The 22773-nt window shown below is 41.5% G+C and overlaps 1 protein-coding gene across 3 annotated transcripts in view; it reads right to left on the bottom strand.

The window, feature by feature from the left end:
• Nucleotides 1-671: 671 nt before the first annotated feature.
• LOC149187086 (uncharacterized) overlaps nucleotides 672-22773 on the bottom strand; it is a 347335-nt gene continuing 325233 nt past the window's right edge. For 2 of the 3 annotated variants that reach the window (XM_089411283.1, XM_089411281.1), the window contains 6 exons: nucleotides 19380-19535; nucleotides 2434-2549; nucleotides 2128-2294; nucleotides 1734-1864; nucleotides 1409-1591; nucleotides 672-1300 (listed from right to left, as the gene is read on the bottom strand). In XM_089411283.1, the coding sequence (XP_089267409.1) occupies nucleotides 1484-1591; nucleotides 1734-1864; nucleotides 2128-2294; nucleotides 2434-2549; nucleotides 19380-19535 (678 nt within the window). In that variant the 3' untranslated portion in view covers nucleotides 672-1300; nucleotides 1409-1483. The remainder of the gene's footprint in view (nucleotides 1301-1408; nucleotides 1592-1733; nucleotides 1865-2127; nucleotides 2295-2433; nucleotides 2550-19379; nucleotides 19536-22773) is intronic. The other variant, XM_089411282.1, reaches the window with a different exon arrangement.

Below are 22773 nucleotides of genomic sequence, written 5' to 3'. Positions count from 1 at the left end.
GATCAGTGGCATGAGATAAATTGATTGACAATCATTAGGTAGTAATAATCAGATCATAAAATTGTTTTCTACAGTTCACCATGTAGAAAATTCAACATTAAATTGCCTAAAGCTAAAATTCATTCAGAGTGACTAAAAAGCAGATGGGTAGTTCATGTAGATGGCATTGACTTACCCACTTTCTCTCAAACACAGTCACACATACCAGAATACAACCTGCGATGATATCGACTACATGTACAGGAAAAGTAGGCTGTCAAATTTTCTCAAACCAATCTTCATTGAAAATGTTCATAATCAGAGGTAATAGAACCTAAATGTTTGACTAAGAGAATGGATGACAACAGGTAAGGCTGACAAGAAAAAACTGTGAATGGGAGCGAGGAATACAATCCAAGCAAAAAGAAATGTGGCAATTTCTAAGTCACATGAAATGACAATTTGTAACCTGATAAACATGTAGATAAGAGCCAGCTGGAACCATATAGCTATGAATCTGAATAATGCCATACCAGTTCTACCGAGTATTAGCTGTTCTACTAAATGCTCTTAGATATAGACTAACATTACAGAATGCTATGGGATCTAAATAGTGGATACCAAAATGTAATCTCCATAGATATTGAAATTCCAAAATGTAATCTAGCTATAAATATAATTGACTTCTTGCAATAATAGTCAATCATGTCTTCAATTTGAGAACTTAGAAACTCTTCAATGGTACCACTGGCCATGAGGAAATTTCATATGATAATAAGAACACTTATTTCTCTCCAGACATGATAAACAGAGGATTACACTTGGGAGAACTTTCCAAAGGATTCAGAAGGAAACTTGTTAGCCTTCAACACTGAACAGTGTAGTCCTTTAGGGTTAAAAATGGTAACTATGCTCTTTGCCAAAATGCATTTTCAATTTTCTTGCATACTAATTTACTTTACATTACTCAGCAATAAGAAATTCTTGACTTGCAGTGCACAGTTCCACCATATGAGGACCATCAACTTATTTTGGTTATCCTCGTATATAACTCCATGATGATAAAAACTTCATACTCAACCTTCCATCCATCTCTCTGCAAACTTAAGTTCTGGTTACTTAATCAGGTGAATATGTATATAGCCTTTTTGTTAAAGCACGACCTCACTGTTTTTACAAATGTCATTAGATCATTGGCATGAAATTTGTCTACCCACAATGGATGATCATGCATCACGAACGGAGAGGTTCTACAGAAACTGTGCCCAAATTGCCTTGTAACCAAAATAGTCATGTCCCAGCTAGAAAATTGACTCACTGGCTACAAACAAATTAAATAATGTGAGTTCCAACTTGACTTGCCAGAAATAAACTTTGCAATCAAATAAAAAGTATGTAGCTGAAATGAACAGCAAACTCATCAAATTACCTTCATTTCAATCCAGAGAAAAGAATTTCATTTTGTCGCTAATGCTGTCCTTGTGAGTATTTATATCCTCCTTTATCAACAAAGTTCAAGCAAGCACACACACTCAATGTGTGGTGTATTGGGGAACATATCTACTGGTTGCACACATTTAAGCTGGTAGGCTCCTGGCATGTTTGACTCTGGCTGTATATTATAGTTAATGGAAACATGAAAATCAATTACTAAATACTAAATAGTTAAAAATCTATACAGGAGAAAATGAACGTCATCATCTCTTCCATTTTATGATGAAATGGAAAAAAGAATTTAGTGTGAAAACACTTACCAAGCCATGACAAAGGTAGTCAAGGTCCCGGGCACAAGTAGCAGGATTACAGGACACATATATGATGCGTGAAGCCCGCAAGTTCAGGAGAAAGCGAATCAACTTTGTGTGCATGCCTGGCCGATTAGGGTCTGCAGATCAAGATGGAAAGTTGAGAAACAAAATTAGAACAAAGTCTACTTGCTCATTTATGTATCCTATCAATAGCCTTATGCTTGTTTTCCCTTATTTAAGAACATGTGTCTTGCTTGCACTACCCACTTGTTCTGCATGCAAAATATAACTCTCCAATATCTATGAAGAGAGTTAGAGAACACTGCATTAAAGTAATTACATATCAATTATCCAATGACTATAACCCTGTTAAAAAGGATGTGTTCAGCATACACTGAACCTGTGATAATAATATCAGGGTGTGGAAATTCATTCCCAAAATCATCGCCAATTTTGTTTAGATCTCCTTCAATAAACTTTGCATTTTGAATATCATTCCGTTTTGCATTTCGATGAGCATCTGCCACAGCTTGGGGGACCACTTCATAGCCATAGACATACTTTACCCTACAAACTCCAATGATGGGTTTGCTTCAGGAGAAAGCTGATATTTAAGATCACTTAAAAAGTGAATGAAAGGATAATTGAGAATATGTAAACATGAACATATGGCAGTGGCAATGAAAAAAAAAGTTATGTAACATACTTTTTGGCCAGTGTAAGTCCAATGGTTCCAGTGCCACAAAACAAATCCAGAACTATTTCTGAGCCATCTCCTCTCAAATTTGCTGCTTCTTCTATAAGCTGGTAAAGTTTCTCCGCCTGAATGCAAAAGAAAATACTCAATGATTATGTTCTGAAACAAAGCAAATAAAGAAGACCTTGGAAACAATGTCTCCAAAAAAAAATTACAGCTTACGAGCAGAGTGGTATCTTAAGAAAAGAAATTATAGCTTCTTTGCAGATGAGACAAAGCCAATTCCCAGTATAGCCTTACAGTAGGTATGCTGTCATAGTTTTGACTTCCAATCTAGGACAAACACTTTGAACAAGTTCTTATTTTGATAGTAGTATATAACAATTACTTCAAGTCAAGCCTTAGCACCTGGAGAAGCCAATCTGCAGTTGAATGGCAAATGGATACGATGCAAAGGAAGACATGGTGACAAAGTTGCACTCCTTATCTTGCAACCCTTTAAAAGCTAAGCTGAACTAAAACAAATATGGGAAAAAAATATGAAAAGTTCCAAAAAGGCCAAATATGATATGGCTGAAAATGATAAATTGATATCTACACATGCAAAACAGCCATTAAACAAAAAATTCAGATTACCATTCATCAATTAGATGTTGAAGCTTGTGGTTGCTTTGGAAGGTCTTCTGCATAGTCTTGGTGTCTTAGAATGTAGGAAATGATTTATTGCCTATTGAGGTGCTTACTTGGAGTAAGTGATTTATGTTTTCTTTCCTATGTCTATGTTAGGAAAAGTACAATAATTAAAGTCAATTAATTATTGTGGACTATTAAGTAATTTTTAAGAATAAATAATTAAATTATTCAAGTGACTTAAAAATGATCTCAACCATTGATCTCCTAGATCTTCTAGAAGTGAGATCAGGGTTAGGGATTTGGGCTTGATGAAGATTATAAAATAACCCTGGAAAAAGCAATTTTCTCTAGGTGAGTGGTTCAGCTAGATTGTAGTGCAAAGGAGGAGGAGTGCAGGTTGATTCGAGAGCGATTTCAGGAGGCCAAAGTGCTGAAGTGAGGAGGTTGATTTGTTGGAGAGGCAAATTTGCAAGGGAGGAATTTCCTGAGGCACAGAGGCTGTTCGAGGGGAAGATGCAGGGCCGAGTTGCAGGTGAGAAGTGGGCTGAAATTCTCCAGGTCAAATTAACTCAAAGGCTAATTTCCAGTGGGCCAAAATTCCTAGGGCTGAATTCTTCCAATGGGACCAAGTTACACATTCCAGTCAATGCATATTTCTTTGTAATTTCTCTGTGGGTCAAAACCCTGATTTTCCCGAGATTAATTAATGGAGAATTGTTGTGGGTATTTATCTGTTGTAGTGTGTGATTGATCCCTCTCTGATTTTATTTCTGCTGCACATATAAATTTCTAAAAGTTAAATTGCCATTGATTTTATTTTTCAACAATTCAGAATTTTATTTGGATAATAAAATAATTTGTTGGGAATAAACAATTGTTGCGAAAAAATAAATCTGGGCTGGTATGAGGACATTTAACATTAGATTTAAAATCTCTGTGGAAATTTCATCAATCTGAGCTTAAGAAAAATTCACAAATTTCACCTCAATACTTGAGGTTCCCCAGATCTGTTTCCTGTGTCCTTTTGGGCTTTCGGCCTTATGACTTCATCTGAAATATTACTTCTGTGCAACCAAAACCAATAGGTAGACAAAGAAAACAAACATCAAAACAATGCACTTCAAGGGAAGAGGATCTGATTTTATTTCTGCTGCACATATAAATTTCTAAAAGTTAAATTACCATTGATTTTATTTTTCAACAATTCAGAATTTTATTTGGATAATAAAATAATTTGTTGGGAATAAATAATTGTTGCGAAAAAATAAATCTGGGCTGGTTTGAGGAGATTTAACATTAGATTTAAAATCTCTCTGGAAATTTCATCAATCCGAGCTTTTAAGAAAAATTCACAAATTTCACCTCAATACTTGAGGTTCCCCAGATCTGTTTCCTGTGTCCTTTCAGGCTTTCAGCCTTATGACTTCATCTGAAATATTACTTCTGTGCAACCAAAACCAATAGGTAGACAAAGAAAACAAACATCAAAACAATGCACTTCAAGGGAAGAGGACTCATAGCCCAAAGGGCTCAATCCCATTTACAAATCGGATCTGGAAAATACTTTATTAGAATGGATTTATTACAGCCCTAGATCTGTCCCTTTAGTTCCTTGTTGTTGTCTAATTTGCTAAATATCATTATGAGTATGATAGACAAATAAATACTACAATGCTCCTCTAGGAGAGCATGAATCAGTATCTCATCAAAAACCTCCCTTGAGGAATCCCAACAATGTATGGGGCAACATCATGAAGCTATTAGTATCCAACATGTAGAATCAATGTATGTTGACCATCATCATAATCATCAAATAAGCTACATTCCTAACACCAATCATATAACCATGCATGGAATCATGAAGCATAATCATCAAGTGAGCTAATCCATGCAACATGAAGCGCCAAAGAAAGCAGCTAAGGCCACCAAGAGCATCAACCAAGTGCTCCATCAAGGAGAACCACCATACTCATCCATCATGGAAGCTCATCACATAAAGGACTTAAAAGAAAAGTGCGTGAATCGGTAGCCCCTGCAAGTTACCCCTGAAATATGCATTTACCACTCATGTCAATATGAGGGGTAACGGTATATATTATACTATATTATGTATTTAACAATACAAAATCCATGTATCCACAAATCTTTGATCGCTGCTACTGACGTCTATTATCTCACACTGTATTTAACACTACACTGCACCTTCTTTCATTGAGAAATATATTGCTATCTCTTCTCAACAATAGAAAGCGTGTTTTAAATTTTAAAAATAATATTAACCTTGAACTTCTGACAACCTAAAATAACTTTAATTTCCCTCCACCATCATCTTTTAATAACATAAGAAACATTCTAGGTTCTGATGGTAAAAAATTTAATTCTAACCTTGAGAAGACACAAACTCATTGCCTTTGGGAGCAGCCATTGAACCTTACCTGATACCATGTTAGGTTTTATACAATAACATATATTCAATAGGAACATAAGAGTGCAGAGAATGTGAAACATAATACCAATGCTAACAAAAATACCTAATGGGGCTAGCCTGAGGTAGGCTTCCCATATTTAGACTTACCACAATCATTGAACTATAAAATCTCTTGCTTACATAGTTTATAGCAGACTAATACAGTTATGGTGGTTTAAAACTTTAGCCACCTATTATTAATGTTAATTTCGGTCACATGTTACTCCACTTTACATAAAATGTACCCTCCATCTAACTGGTGAACAGTCACATATTTAGATATTTATCTCAGTATTGACATTATTCTAACAAGGGTGAGACATTATCCAATCTGTTACAAGAAATAGCTACAAAGGCTTTGTTGAAATTTCTAAGTCTGACTCATTGGAAATCCATACTACATTATCTGGTTTATTTCTCCTACTTGTTTATTCCATTAACAAATTATTTATAAATATAAATACCGAAAATAAACACAAATGCGGCCTTAACTCATATACAGATCAGCAACTGAAATACTGAGACAAACACACGAGGGACACCGTTATTTTTGGACAATTGTCCCCGGAAAAACTCAATGCGGGAAAACCAGTGCAGCAGTTCTAAGGGTTTTATTATTATGCAGATTCTTGAGTATAACTAGGGTGCTAGAAATGGCTCACCCAACAGAGATTGATACACGGCAGTAGTACTTCTTCTCGGAGACAGATATTCAGCTAGTCTGCCCCACAAAAATCCTTCTGGCGCTTCCTCTTGGCTCTGCGTCAGCCCTGCTAGCTTCAGCTCATCTCTTGAAGTCGTTGTGTCAGCCTTCTAGTTCTCTGCGTCAGCTCTGTGGCCCTCTACGTCACCCACGTAGTCCCCAACTGCCTCTGCATAGCTCTAGCTACCTCTGCGTCAGCCTCTTCGGTCTCTATGCTGACCCTTTGGCACTATCTTTACCTCTCTGCTATGTACTCACTACCCCTCGCTGTAACAGATCACTTGTTCAAATTATCTCAGCAAGCCCCGCTCCAGAAAATCAAACTGACTAATCAATCTTGGTGTATCTCCAACTGACCCTCAAGCCTCCTCTTATACTTTTCCTGTTGAGTCTTCAACGACCGAGATTAAGTCTCTAATCAACAACTAAGATTAGATTTGGCTTGATCCATGTCATTTAGAACATTCTCACCCAGTTTTATATTAATATCCATTAATATTTTAATTTTCCTAAGTTTAGACTTAAGAATCCCATTAAAAATATTAATTATTTTAATATCTCTCCAACCGGGTAGAACTTCCCCAAACCATTTCTGGGTCTTGGAGATCTTATGTGCCTTAGCCTCTCCACCAATTTTCATGGCTAGAGCACATTCGATGCTACCACAAATAAACACTCCCTCTTAGCGAGGAATGTGCTCTAGTAATGCTCCTCCACTGAAACATCACACTGATCCTTCCGCACTCCTGTGCTGATTCTTGGCCTGTTGCCTCACATCATCTGCACTGCTGCCCATGACACTGCCACTGCCATTGCTACCTCTGTACTGCAACTCCCTCTCAACATGCTGCCCACAGTATTGCCACTGCTAACTCCTGCACTGCAACTCAATTACCAAGAAGTAAGTAACTGATCTACCCAAATACTGACATCATTGTCTGTCCAAAAGCCTCCTGACGCTGAAGCTACCTCTGCTACCTGTTGATTTGGGGTAGCATCGAATGTGCTCTAGCCACAAAAATGGTGGAAAGGCTAAGGCACATGAAATCTCCAATATCCAGAAAGGGTTTGGGCAGATTCTAAACAATTTGGGAGATATTAAAATAATTAATATTTTTAATGGAGTCCCTAAGTCTAAACTTAGGGAAATTAAAATATTAATGTGAATTAATATAAAACTGTGTTAGAATGGTCCAAAAGTCATGGATCAAGCCAGATCTAATCTTAGCCGTTGAGTAGGGACTTAGTCTCGATCGTTGATTTGTCAACGAGAAAAGTATAAGAGGAGGCTTGAGGGTCACTTGGAGAACACACCAAGAGATCAAGTTTTCGACTTTCTGGGGCTGGGTTTGCTGCGAAATTTGAGAGAGTGATCAGAGTTGCAGCTAAGGGGCAGTGAATACAGAAGCAGAGAGGCAGAGATAGTGTCAGGAGGATCAAAGCAGCAGCTAGGAAAGTTGACGAAGAGGGCAAAAGCCGAAACTGCCGGGAACAGCCAGAACTGTCGAGAACTGCCGCAAAAGCTAACGCAGAGGGAGAAGCCGAAACGGCCGGGAATAACTGGAACTGCCAAAACTGCCGGGAAAGTTGACGCAAAGGGCAGAAGCCGGAACTGCCGGGAAAGCTGACATAGAGGGCAGAAGCCGGAATAGCCAGAACTGCCAGGAGCTACCGGAACTGCCGGGAAAGCTGACACAGAGGGCAGAAGAGGCTTGACGCAGTCCCTAGATGCTAATGCTGGGGTTTTTCGTGGGGCAGATTGGAGCTGAGCTGTCGGAGTGTTTATTCGGGGTTTCAGCCGGAGCATCTATCTTCGAAGGAGAGGTACTACTGCCGAGATTTTTCTCTATTGGGTGAGCCAGATTTGGCACCCAGATTGTATTTTGAAACTACTTAATAAATCAAACCCTCAGATAGCTGCATCGGTTTTCCCGCATTGGGTTTTTCCGAGGACATTAGTCCAAAAATAATGGTGTCACTTGTGTGCTTCTTTCTGTTTCCTTCAGTTGATGATCTATAATGTGTTGAGCATATACTTGTGTTTATTTCCAGTATTTACATGGTAAATAACTTGTTAATTAACAGAACAAGTAGGTAGGAATAAATCAATAAAGTGCATGAAGGGTTTCTAAAGTGTCAGACTTAGAAATTCCAACATGGTATCAAAGCGTGGTTGCAGATCACAGAGAACTAAGGACATCAGCCAAACAAAGCAGCAGCAGCAGAAAACAGTTGTCCCGAGTGACAAAAGTTGTTCCTAGTAGAGTAGCAGCAAGGAAGGGGTGACGCAGTGCCTGCGTCATCAAGATTAAGCCAGGAAGAGGCAGCGCAGAGGCTAAGGAAGGCAAAGGCAGGCTCACGCAAAGGCCAAGAGGGCTGACGCAATTGGTTGATTTTCCAATGCCGGGATTGCACAGAGCCTAGATGCTCTAACCTTCAATTTGTTGGGGTTTAGGAGGTTGTGGGTAAGCTGCAGAGTGGAGCTAGTGGGGTACTGTAGTCAGAACAGTACCTAACAAGGCAAGGCCAAGGTAGAGGGAGTTGCTGCCAAGGTGGATTTCTAACCAAGGAATCTGGATCATTGTTTTTGTTGCACAGATGATCGAAGAGGGGTAAATTGACGTTGGCAGAAGGATTTCCAGGAGGGAAATCAGGACTCAGAGGGAGTCCAGAAGAGAACTTCCAGACGGGAAGTAGAGAGACTCAGCAAGAGTCGAACCAAGAACTTCCATACGAGAAGTAGAGAGACTCAGCGAGAGTCGAACAGAGAACTTCCAGGCGGGAAGTAGACTCAACAGGAGTCGAACAGAGAAATTCCAGGCAGGAAATAGAGAGACTCAAAGGAGTCGACAAGAAGAGAAGAGAGATGGCCATGAATGTGCTGAGGGACCAGGACAGGTTGGATGAGGCATCCAACTTTGTCATCTGGAAGGCTAGGATCTTGTATGTTCTATGTGCCATGAGTGCTCATGTGCCACCTCAGAAGAAGTGGGGAGACATCGAGCTGTAGTCAGGAGGACTACATGCAATGAGGGGCAAGATCCTCGAGGTACCCAGCTCTTGGATTAGACCTTGCTACGGGAGCCCCAAAGAGAAGTAGCAATATTAGCGATGTCAATAGAGACGGATGTGGATGGAGCGACAGAGGGAGCTACAGTGCAAGATTCCCAAGACAGTGCGAGGCTAGCAAGCTGCAACAATGTGAGAGGCACTGGAGTGTTGCACCAATGCAGGATGGCACAGAGAGGTGTGCAACAGTGCGAGATGCATGGAGTTGTTGCAACAACGCAGAGGTCAGAGAGGGAGCACTTGTCAGTGACAGAGGGAGCTTCAGCATCAAGAGTGTTTCTAATCTAACAGAGAGTCAGAGTTGGGAGCTCAATTACTTACTTCTATGTTACTGGGTTGCAGTGCAGCAGTTAGCAGTAGTAGTGCTACGCGCAGCACGATGCAGCATGTTGAGAGGGGTTGCAGTGCAGATGTAGTGGCAGAGCCATGGGCAGCAACACGGATGCAAAGGGAATTGCAGTACGGATGCAACAGTGGCAGTGGCAGGTCCATGGGTAGCAATACAGAATGCAGCAGCGCAGAGGATGTTGGGCAGCAGGCCTAGCATCAGTACAGGGACCAACGTCGGATAATCAAAGTGATGCCTCAGTGAGGAGTATTACTAGAGCACAGTCCTCGCTAAGAGGGAGTGTTGATTTGAGGTAGCATCGAATGTGCTCTAGCCATGCAAATTGGTGGAGATGATAAGGCACATGAGATCTCCAATACCTAGAAAGGGTTTGGGCAGATTCTAAACAGTTTGGGAGATATTAAAATAATTAATATTTTTAATGGAGTCCCTAAATCTAAACTTAGGGAAATTAAAATATTAATGTGAATTAATATAAAACTGTGTTAGAATGGTCCAAAAATCATGGATCAAGTCAGATCTAATCTTAGCCATTGATTAGCGGCTTAATCTCGGTTGTTGATTTGTCAACGAGAAAAGTATATGAGAAGGCTTGAGGGTCACTTGGAGAACACACCAAGAGATCAAGATTTCTACTTTCTTGGGCTGGGTTTGCTGAGAAAGTTGAGAGAGTGATCAGAGTTGCAGTTGAGGGGCAGTGAATACAGAAGCAAAGAGGCAGAGACAGTGCCGGGAGGATCAGTGCATCAACCAGGAAAGCTGACGCAGAGGGCAAAAGCCGAAACTGTCAAAACTGCCGAGAAAGCTGACGCAGAGGGCAGAAGCCGAAATTGTCGGGAACAACCGGCTCTGTCAGGAACTGCCGGGAAAGTTGATGTAGAGGGCAGAAGCTGGAACTGTCGGGAACAGTCGGAATTGCTGGGAACAGTCGGAACTGTCGGGAAAGCTGACACAGAGGGCAGAAGCCGGAACTGCCAGGAACAGCTGAAACTTCCAGGAACTGATAGGAAAGCTGACGCAGAGGGCAGAAGAGGCTGACGCTAGGGTTTTTCGTAGGGTAGATTGGAGCTAAGGAGCTGTCGAAGTGTTTATCCGGGGTTTCAGCTGGAGCATCTGTCTCCGAAGGAGAGGTACTACTGCCAAGATTTTTCTCTGTTGGGTGAGCTGAATTTGATACCCAGATTGTATTCTAAAACTGCTTAATAAATCAAACCCTCAGATAGCTGCATCGGTTTTCCCGCATTGGGTTTTTCCAGGGACATTATTCCAAAAATAACGGTGTCATTTATGTGCTTCTTTCTCTTTCCTTCAGTTGATGATCTGAAATGTGTTGAGCATGTACTTGTGTTTATTTCCAGTGTTTACATGTAAATAACTTGTTAATTAACAGAACAAGTAGGTAGGAATAAATCAGTGAAGTGCATGAAGGGTTTCTAACGTGTCAGACTTAGAAATTCCAACACTACCTCTGCGCTACTGTAAACACCTTTGTGCCTTTCGCACTGCTGCAACCACCCATTGCATTGCTACAAACCTCTACACTCTAGCACTGCCTTGTCACTCCATCGCATCTTGCTCCACCCGACCTCTATCATCCTACTACTGTCGTTAAGGGCTCCCGTAGCCAGATATGATCCAAGAGTTTGGGCACCTCAATGATCCTACCCCTAGTATGTAGTCCTCCTGACTACAACTCGATGTCTCCCCACCACTTCTCTAGAGGTGCATGAGCACTCATGGCACAGTCGTCATCAGCCTCGACTTCTTTCTCCGCCTTAGCCGGAGTTGCCTTGGAGTCGGAAGCCTCTCCCTTGTTCTTCTTCCTGGGACACTAAGATGCATAATGACCCAGCTCCCCACAATGGAAGCACTTCACCTTGGAGATGTCCTTCTTTTTCCTCTTCCTTGTTGTCCCGCAGATGCTAGAGCCGCATCCTCCTCCTCCTCTTTCTTGATTCGGCCTCCTTTTCCACTACTCCCTGCCTTGGTCAACCGTCCGATCTATTCTTGGCAAAGAGCTGCCCACATCTCTTCCCATCCTAGAAGAGTATCTCTACCCAAAATGCCTTGGACAAATGTCTCCCATTCCTCGGACACTGCATTCAGGGCGGTCCTCACCATGAACTCCTGATTTGGTGTAGCCACTATAGAAGTAAGTTGGTCACGAATCTCCTGCAATCTGAGGAGGAAAGATCTATCTGCTCTCCCTTCTGCATCTGATACGACCATATCTGATTCTCCAATAGCATCTTCCGCTGCACAGAAGTGCCCTGATACAAGGTCGTCAAAGTATCCCACATCTCCTTTGCTGTGTTCTTTTCAACAATATGTGGTACAACATGATCCTTGACCCTGTCAAGGATTATGCACTTATCCTCGCCATTGCATCCTCATACTTCTCATTATCAACTAGGTCGACTGGGATAGCCACGGTTCTCAAGGCGAAGCCCTTGATGCGATGTCTATCCAGGACTACTAAGATCCTGGCCTTCTCGGATGACAAAGTTGGAAGCCCTATCCAACCTATCCTGATCCCTCAATCTGTTCACTGCCATTTCCACTCCTCTTCTGGACTCCCTCTGAGTTTCGACTTCCCCCCTGGAAATCTCCCTCTAAGTCCTGATTTCCCTGCTGGAAATCTTCCCACGAAATGTCGAACCGCTCCTCTCCAATCCTCTTTACAACTACAACTCAGATCTGGATTTCTTGGCTAGAAATCCATCAAGGTAGCAACTCCCTCTACCTTGGTTTTGTCCCGTTAGGTACTGTTCTACTTCGACAGAAACAACACCCCACCAGCTTCCCAACCACAATCTGTCCACAGCTCCCTAGGCCCCGGCAATTGAAGAAACTAAGCCTTTCAGCATTGTGCAATCCCAGCAAAGGCTGATTCACTCCTCTGGCCAACCGTGTCAATCCTACCTAGCTGAGTACGATGACGTGGCTCTTCGAGAGCCTTTTCTGCCTCTCTCTACCTCTACACTAGCCCTCTCTTCGGCTGGAAATGATAATGCAGGCCCTCTGCGTCACTTCTTCTCTGTTGCCTTCTGCTTAGGAGCAGCTCTGTCTCTCGGGACAGCTGCTACTGCTGCAAATTTCTGATATCGTTGATGCCTTCAATCCTCCTATGATCTGCAACACTTTGATACAATGTTGAAATTTCTAAGTCTAACTCGTTAGAAATCCCTACTGCATTATCTGGTTTATTTCTCCTACTTGTTTATTCCATTAACAAGTTATTTATAAATATAAATACCGAAAATAAACACAAATGATATACAGATCAACAACTTAAATATTGAGACAAGCACACAAGGGACATCGTTATTTTTGGACAATCGTCCCCGGAAAAACCCAATGCGAGAAAACCAGTGCAGAGGTTCTGAGGGTTTTATTATTATGCAAAATATCGAGTACAACTAGGGTACCAGAAATGGCTCACACAACAAAGATTGTTGCACGGCAGTAATACCTCTTCTCGAAGACAGATATTCGGCTAGTCTATCCCACAAAAATCCTTCCGACGCTTCCTCTTGACTCTGCGTCAGCCCTGCTAGCTTCAGCTCAGCTCCTGAAGCCCCTGCATTAGCCTTCCAGCTCTCTGCGTTAGCTCTTTGGCCCTTTGCGTCACCCACGCAAGCCCCTTAGCCTTTGTGCAGTCCCCAACTGCCTCTGCGTAGCTCTAGCTACCTCTGCGTCAGCCTCTTCGGTCTCTGCGCTGACCCTCTGGCACTATCCCTGCCTTTCTATTATGTACTCACTGCAACAGATCACTTCTTCGAATTTTCTCATCAAGCCCCGCTCCAGAAAATCGCACTAACTGATCAATCTTGGTGTATCTCCAACTAACTCTCAAGCCTCCTCTTATACTTTTCCTGTTGAGTCTTCAATGACCGAGATTAAGTCTCTAATCAACAACTAAGATTAGATTTGGCTTAATCCATGTCATTTAGAACATTCTCACCCAATTTTATATTAATACCCATTAATATTTTAATTTTCCTAAGTTTAGACTTAGGAACCGCATTAAAAATATTAATTATTTTAATATCTCTCCAACTGAGTGGAATTTCCCCAAACCATTTCTGAGTCTTGGAAATCTTATGTGCCTTAGCCTCTCCACCAATTTTCATGGCTAGAGCACATTCGATGCTACCACAAATCAACATGCTTTGCTCAGACAGTCGTCCAAAATCCTACCAAGATGCTATTCCCTACAGGTACCTTGTCAGTTTATAAGGACCATAGTATTCTCCATTTCTTAAAATACTTCATTGACAACTCCAGTTTAGGGTGGGACAAATATTTCTAGGGGGTGACACATCTCGATGAGTGTGTGGAATCTATGGATACAAAACATGTGTGGCCACTGCAACTTGACATTGGACTAACACTTGTTATTGATAGCCTCCAGAATTCCCTCTTATACAACTTGCACTGTGTTCCATAATTCAGACACACTCATTTTTCCTCTAGAATATTTTATGGTTGGGAATTCTTTTCTGTATTATACCTCTTAAACATGTATCTAACTGCTTTAGCGTCCCTCTGCTTATATTGACTTCATTTTTTTTCCATAACTTGCTATTCATTAGCCTAGTGGAGCTTCTTGTGTACAGAGCTAGGTTCTGCTGGGACTAATTATTACTATATCTGGACAGAAAATTGTCCTAGCTTGTGTCAATGCTTAACCTTGTTGATTTGGGGTAGCATCGGATCTGCACTAGCTACGAAATTTGGTGGAGAGGTTGGGGCACATGAGATCTCCAATACCTAGAAAGGGTTTGGGCAGATTCTAAACAGATCAGGAGATATTAAAATAATTAATATCTTTAATGGAGTCCTTAAGTCTAAACTTAGGGAAAATAAAATATTAATGTGTATTAATATGAATCGGTGTTAGAATGGTCCAAAAGACATGAATCAAGCCAGATCTAATCTTAGCCGTTGATTAGGAACTTAATCTCGGCCATTGAGATGTCAACAGGGAAAGTATAAGAGGAGGCTTGAGGGTCACTTGGAGAATACACCAGAGTCATCAGTCATTCTATTCTCTAGAGCAGGGTTTGCTAAGAGAGATAGAATCAGTGATCGGGAGAGCAGCTAAGGGGCATTGAGTACAGAGAAACAGAGAAGGTAGAGATTGTGTCGGGAGAGCAGCACAGCAGCCAAGGAGAGTGACGCAGAGCCAACAAGGGCTCACGCAGGGCCACGCAGAGGCAACCAAGTGTTGCGCAGAGCACCAGAGAGGCCAGCATGTCTGACACAGAGGCCCAGAAAACTAACGCAGGGCCTCCTGGGGCTAACGCAGGCCAAGAAAGGCTGACGGAAGGCCAGCATGAGACAGAGAGGGGCTGACACAGTCCAGATTGGGCAAATGCTGGGGTTACAGAGCAATTTTGTGCTGAGTAGCTGCCGGAAGGGTTTTCCGGGGTTTCAGCCAGGAGATTTCTCTCAAACTGTGAGGTATAGCTGCTAAGGAAATACTCTGTTGGGTAGACCAGTTTCGGTACCCAGTTTGTACTCTGATATTGCTTAATGAGAAAACCCTCAAATAATTGCACAGGTTTTCCCGCATTGGGTTTTTTGGGGAACATTGGTCCAAAAATAATGGTGTCATGTGGTGTGTTTGTTCTTGTTTCTTTTAGTTGCTAATCTGTAATATGTTGAGCATGCACTAGTGTTTATTTTCAGTATTTACTTTGTAAATAACTGGTTAAAGAAAAATTAACAAGTAGGTAGGAATAAATCAAGAAAAGTGCATGAAGGGTTTCTAAATGAAGTAAACTTAGAAACTTCAACATGGTATCAGAAGGTGATTGCAAATCACAGGAGGACTAAGAGACATTAGTTGAGCGGAGCAATAGCAGCAGAAAATAGTTGTCCTGAGGTGACAGAAGCTGTTTCTAGCAGCACAAAAGCCAAGGAAGTGTGACGCAGAGCTAGCCAGCGCCACGCAGAAGAAGCCGGGAACTGCGCAGAGCCTCAGAGAGGCCAGCGTTGCTGACGCAGAGGGCCAAAGGGCTGACGCAGGGCATCCCAGGGGTGACGCAGACCCATCCAGGGTTATGCAGAGCCAGCGTTAGGTAGAGAAGGGCTAATGCAGTTCACAGAGGGGCAGTTGCTGGGGACTAGAAGGCTGCAGGAATATTGCAGAGTGGAGTTGGTGAGGTACTGTAGTCAGAACAGTACCTGACAGAGCAAGGCCAAAGGAGTTGTTACCAAGGGTTTCTAGCCGAGGAACCTGGATCAACAGTGCAGTTGCACAAGACGATTAGAGTAGGGGACATCTCGACAAGCAGCAGAAGGATTTCCAAGAGGGAAATCAGGAGTCAGAGGGAGTCCAGAAGAGAACTTCTAGACAAGAAGTAGAGACTCAGAGGAGTCGAACAGAGAACTTCCAGGAGGGAAGTAGAGGAGCGTCATGGCACTACACGGGGTAAGAGACTAGGATAGACTGGATGGAGCATCGAACTTTGCAGTCTGGAAGGCTAGAATCTTATCAGTGCTTGACAGGAATCGTGTCAAGAACTTCGCCTTGAAGGTTATAGCTATCCTAGTCAACCCCAATGATAATGACAAGTACGAGGAGGCAATGGCGAGGGCCAAGGATCATGTGGTACCACATATAGCCGAGAAGGAAACGACAGTTGAGATGTGGGAGGCTCTCAAGAAACTGTACTGACATACTTCTGTGCAGAGAAGAATGTTGCTCGAGAACCAGATGAGGTCGTATCAGATGAAGAAGGGTCAAACAATTGACTCCTTCCTCGAAGAACTGAATTTGATCAAGGATCAGTTGACTACTATAGGAGCGACATTGGATCAGGAGCTTATGGTGAGAACAACCCTGAATGTTGTTTAAGAAGAGTGGGAAGTGTTTGTCCAGAGTATCCTGGGCAGAAGGACTCTCCTAACTTAGGACAAGATGTGGGCAACTCTTCGCCAAGAAGATATCAGACGGCAGTCGAAAACAACTAGCAGCAGCAAAGGGATCAAGGTTAAGGAGGAGGAGGAGGATGTGGCCCTAGCATCTGAGGAAAAGCAGGAGAAGCGGAAGAAGAAAGATCTCTCCAAAATCAAGTGCTTCCACTATGGGGAGATGGGTCATTATGCAACCCAGTGCCCAAGGAAGAAGAGTAAGGGAGAGTCTTCCGAGAATAAGGCAGCGCCAACACGGGCAAAGAATGAAGTTTTGACAGACGATGATTGTGCCATGAGTGCACACACGCCACTTGAGCGGAAGTGGGGAGACATCGAGCTGTAGTCAGGTGGACTAATGGTGATGAGGGGCAGGATCCTCGAGGTACCTAACCTCTTGGATTAGACCTTGCTATGGGAGCCCCGACGAGGAGCAGCAAGACTGGCTGAGTGGGTAGAGATGAATGCGGATGGAGCAGCAGAGAGAGCTACAGTGCAAGAGTCTCGAGACAGTGCAGAGCTAGCAGGCTGTAGCAGTGCAAGAGGCACAAGAGTGTTGCACCAGTGCAGGAAGGCACATCGAGGTGTGCAACAGTGCGAGATGCAAGGAGTTGTTGCAGCAGCGCAGAGGTCAGAGATAGGGAGCACTTGTCAGCGGCAGAGGGAGCTTCAGCATCAGTGGGTGTCTCTAGCCCAACAGTGAGGTCAATTGGGAGATTAGTTATTTACTTCTCAGTAATTGAGTTGCAGTGCAGCAATGGGCAGCACGATGCAACATGATGAGAGAAGGTGCAGTGCGGATGCAGTGCTGGGAGAAAAGAACAGCAGCAGCATGGATGCATAGGGAGTTGTCGTACAGATGCAGGGGTGGCAGTGGCAGAACCATAGGCAACAGTACAAGAGGTAGCAGTGCAGAGGATGTTGGGCAAGAAGGCCTAACATCAGTGCAGGTACTGATGCTGGATGATCAGAGTAATACTCAGTGAGTATTGCTAGAGCACAGTCCTCGCTAGGAGGGACTGTTGAATTGGGGTAGCATCGGATGTGCTCTAGCCACGAAATTTGGTGGAGAGGTTGGGGCACATGATCTCCAATACCTAGAAAGGATTTGGGTAGATTCTAAACAGATCAGGAGATATTAAAATAATTAATATTTTTAATGGAGTCCCTAAGTCTAAAGTTAGGGAAAATAAAATATTAATATGTATTAATATGAATCTGTGTTAGAATGGTCCAAAAGACATGGATCAAGCCAGATCTAATCTTAGTCGTTGATTAGGGACTTAATCTCGGCTGTTAAGATGTCAACAGGAAAAGTATAAGAGGAGGCTTGAGGGTCACTTGGAGAATACACCAGAGTGATCAGTCATTCTATTCTCTAGAGCGAGGTTTGTTAAGAGAAATAGAATCAGTGATCGGGAGAGAAGCTGAGAGGCATTGAGTACAGAGAAACAGAGAAGGCAGAGATTGTGCCAGGAGAGCAGCACAGCAGCCAAGGAGAGTGACGCAGAGCCAGCAAGGGCTCATGCAGGGCCACGAAGAAGCAGCCAAGTGATGCGCAGAGCACCAGAGAGGCCAACGTGTCTGACGCAGAGGCCCAGAAAACTGACGCAGAGCCTCCTGGGGCTGACGCAAGGCCAGCGTGAGACAAAGAGGTGCTGACGCAATCCAGATTGGGCAAATGCTGGGGTTGCAGAGCAGTTTTGCGCTGAGGAGCTGCCGGAAGGATTTTCCGGGGTTTCAGCCAGGAGATTTCTTTCAAACTGTGAGGTATAGCTGCTAAGGAAATTTTCTATTGGGTAGGCCAGTTTCAGCACCCAGATTGTACTATGATATTGCTTAATAAGAAAACCCTCAGATAGCTGCACCAGTTTTCCCGCATTGGGTTTTTCCGGGGACATTGGTCCAAAAATAATGGTGTCATGTGGTGTGTTTGTTCTTGTTTCTTTTAGTTGTTGATCTGTAATATGTTGAGCATGCACTGGTGTTTATTTTCAGTATTTACTTTGTAAATAACTTGATAAATTAAAATTAACAAGTAGGTAGGAATAAATCAAGAAAAGTGCATGACGGGTTTCTAAATTAAGTAAACTTAGAAACTTCAACAAACCTTTTGATAGATACTATGTTTCTGTGAAAAATATTGCTGGCAGAGAAGTTCTAAACTGCACATTTATTAAATTGACCATTGACCACCATAAATATACTTTGGGTATGGTCTCAATAAATCCTGTATTAATATTCACACAATTTCTTAAAATAAAGCCCCTGGATAATGGATTTAGGTATAACTGCTATGTTATCTTACAGCCTTAAGCGTGCTGAGCTAGATTTGTGTGTTTTGTGGTGTTCAACCACAGCTCTGACACCAACTGCTCTGTATTTGGGCTCCAAGATTCTATCTGCAGTTTCTAAAAGCAGCTCAGGTATCACAAGAAGTCTTTTACACAGTTGGTTAGAGTGTTTGCCACTGTTTTTAATATATCCAGAACATAGTTTTTTTACAGATTATTATTTTATTCGAGTCTTACAAAACTAGAATTTACAAACGAAGCAAATAATATATCAAATACTGTATAGCCCTTAGGATATTTATCTATTTCCAAGTAACATGCCATTCACATTCAACACCCCAATCACTGCAAAATTTCATGTAGGAGAAACCAATGAAAAGAAAGGTAACGTGGGCTTTGAAACAATAAACCTCTTGATGCACAACTAATTTGCAAGAATCATTAATCAACTAGAGTTTCAAATATTTATCTCACCTTTCAGTTAAAAATATGAGGGGAACAAAGTGACATCTGATTTACCTGATAAGTGTTTGTTTGAAAGAAAGAGTTTGCTGATATTTCAAACATGAGTCCTCGTAAACACTCTGTTATAGTTGAATTGCCGTGCAATATATACTCCTCTTCTCCAATTGATGTGTTTCCAACAGAAGTGTTTATATTGTTTACAATGCTCACCTGCAATAGAATAATTATTACATGTAAGCATGCTTCCTAAAGGCAGTAGAGAAAATTTCCCAATAAAAAAGTTCAAACAAGGAAATATAGTATTCCTAACTAAGACAGTTAATTCATAATCACAATTTTAAGCAGGAGTTAGCTATATTGCTGCGAGTTAACTGATGAGCTTTTTGCTGTTATGTTGAGTCCTTCCCTGTGGGGGGCCAGGCGCATATTTTGGTTTTTATCCCTGTCGTCAAATGAACTCTGTTGTAGTTATTTGTTATTTAAGGTAATACATGAAGCATTTTTCAAAAAGAATGCTAAATGCATTACCACCAGCTTGCCAATTCCATGCACATTTTATAATTTTGTTTAATTTCTCAGTTAGGACTGAATTGTTGATTTTAAAATATGCATTCCAAACGCAGTTCCAACCAAATACACTTTGATAGATTTTAAAAGTTCCACTACTTAAAGCCTACTGATATATTCGGCAAGGCAACATATTCTAGTCAAAATAAATTAATTAGCTTTCCATTGCAGGAATGCACGATGTGTTAATGTGAACTGAATAAAATTCAACAGAGAATGCATGAACAATTTCCTTTCGCTAATAAATAAGTATTTAACCACTCGTCAAAAAGTTTCGGTGTGGCTATAAATAAACCATCAGTAACCCAATAACATTCTGACAATTTTTTCGTGGCTAGTGCATGGAATTCACAGACTTACGACTTTCCTAGAAGCACTTTCAAGGAGTCAAAAATGGCATAATTTTGGCATTTGAGTATATATATATATATATATATATATATATTAAAAATTAGATATTTCTTACATAAATTCTCATTCATAAACAAATTCATTGATTCAAACATAGATCTTCATCTAGTTGTAAGTTTTACAAAGTAATATTATGCATACAAAATTACAAATACAATTGTGACATAAATGATAAATGATAAATTATAAATTTATAATACATATTCAATTCATCAATGATCCAATAGGAGAAAAACAGATAGTAAGATAAAGATATTGTGGTTTTCTCATTAAGTCATCAAAATCAAAAAGTGTTACTGTTTGCATAGGTAGTGCAATGTCAATGGCAAATAGAAATAGTGAATACAAAACAACTACAACTACAAGTCTACAAGCCTCATAGTCATAGTCATCATCAAAATCAGCATCACTGTCCTCATCATCATGGTCACCACTGCTCTCCTCTGCTGTATCCTCCTTCTCTGTATCCAAAGTCATCTCTGCATCTGCTGGTGTGGAGGATGACCCCTCTATAGTATCACCATCATCAAATCTGACAGGCTCTAGCACTTACCTATTGCTTGAATCTCCTTGAAAATGCTCCCACACCCTTTGCTCTTTGCTCCTAAACACCCACAACAAACTAAACAAGTGAATGTGCAAATAGAATGGGGAAAACGCCTTTGTAACGCCGCATGGGTTCTTGATTTCCGGATTCGTGTCCAAAAATGGGGACACATTTCGGATTCGAAGTGTCCTAATTGGGACACGTTCCGGATTCGTATTGTCCTGATCAGGACATGTTCCATATTCGAAGTGTCCTGATCAGACACGACGTGTCCTGATTTTCAGACACAGATCCACCCGAATCGTGTCTAACTCGCTAGATTCGGGACACATAGGGCCTGGGGGACAAATCCGGTTTCATAAGACATCATTTATCAAGGTGTTCAAGTGTTGACAGTTCATATTGCCAAGAATTCCAATGATGTTTTTGCTTTCTTATCACATTTTTACAGAGACATTGAATTACAAGGAGTTGGAGAAAACCCATAAGGATAAGCTCTTCAAAGTTCAAATCATTCTGTTTGGGACTTGTTATCACACAAATATGTATTGACAAACCTGCATGAAACTTTTAGATAGTCAACCCTGTTGTGGTTGAAATTCTCTCCGTTCAGATCGGTGTTTTCTAGTCTCTAGGGGTGTCTGTAATGTCTCCAAATTTTGGATTACTTGATGAGGTGGTTAAGAGGGTTTTCCAAAGCTTGTGTTAGCCTGGTCATAGGAGCGGGATTACTCCATTGGTGGGCTCGGAGGGTTTTAGAGGAGTTTTATGGGTCCGACTGGGATCACTTACCATATTCCATCATCGTGATCAACTTTGCGCAATTTGCTCTTGGTTCCGTTGCATTCTGGCGATTTCCGTAAAATGGCCTTATTAACAAGCATATTTTAATTAAATACGTTTAAGATGTTGTTTCGGGTTGATTACTTGGAGATACACCTTAGTGTAATAGCTCGTTGGAATCAGGGTGAAAAGATCTACAGGGAAAGAAGGATAAAAAGGGGCTTTGGGTGGCCAGTGTGACCACATAGGCGAATTAAGCATTTTCCAACATTAAAAGTGACTTTAATTAGTTTATAAAAGTCACATTATTAAATAAAGAAAGGGAAAGTGCTTTTAAATATTTAATTGGAGGGAAGAGGTAAGTGAGTTATAAAAAGGGGAAATGAAGGGGTCTCTCCTCATTCATTCGTGCATTTGAGTTTTTGGAGAAAAGAGCTCTTGGAGATCCTTGAGGAGAAGCTTAGGGTTTTGGAACCCTAGCTGCCATAGCTGACTTCGGTGTTGAAACTAGACACCCTAGCTAGATTTGAAAGTTAAATCACTCAAATTTCACCATCAGAATTCAAAGGAGAAAATTTTTTCCTAGATATTTGAGCTAGAAGATATGTTATCAGTTGAATCTTTGATTTATTGTTCTTCATTTATTATCTTTCAGGTTGAAAACAAGTTTGTGGAGCCAAAGATCCAAGCCCAGATTAGTAGTAAGTGTCTGTTGGAGAGAGAGAATGAGTTCTCCTCAATCTGTTAGTCGAATCACTAGAATAAAGACTAGGTATGAAGGAGGACAAAAGGGAACAAGTTCTGGTTACTATTGTGCCATTGGACAAATTTCTGGAGAGTGTTTAGGGCTCGAGTTCCTTCCCTTCTCTTGCTAGAGGAGTCTCACTCTGAAACGTTGGTTGTGCTGCCACATTTGGGACGAGTTTCTTTGTAGGGAGAGAAACAAATCTCTATCTCTGCTGCTAGACAAATCACCTAAAATCTGGGTCGAGTTGCTGCCAAGATGGGTAGAGTTTATCCTCTATTCAAATGCCATCATTCTCTTGTGCGTTGAGGCTGCATATTATCTCAGAGGGGTTTGATTTTGGGTCTATTATTGACTGTGTGGGGACATGAGCTATTGGTGGTGATCTTGGGCAT

The sequence above is a fragment of the Pinus tabuliformis genome, chromosome 3_1, assembly GCF_031772625.1.
Source record: "Pinus tabuliformis cultivar Carrire ecotype Pingquan chromosome 3_1, CPIR1, whole genome shotgun sequence".
NCBI classification, from domain to species: domain Eukaryota; kingdom Viridiplantae; phylum Streptophyta; class Pinopsida; order Pinales; family Pinaceae; genus Pinus; species Pinus tabuliformis.
This window is presented reverse-complemented; position numbering and strand designations above follow the sequence as displayed.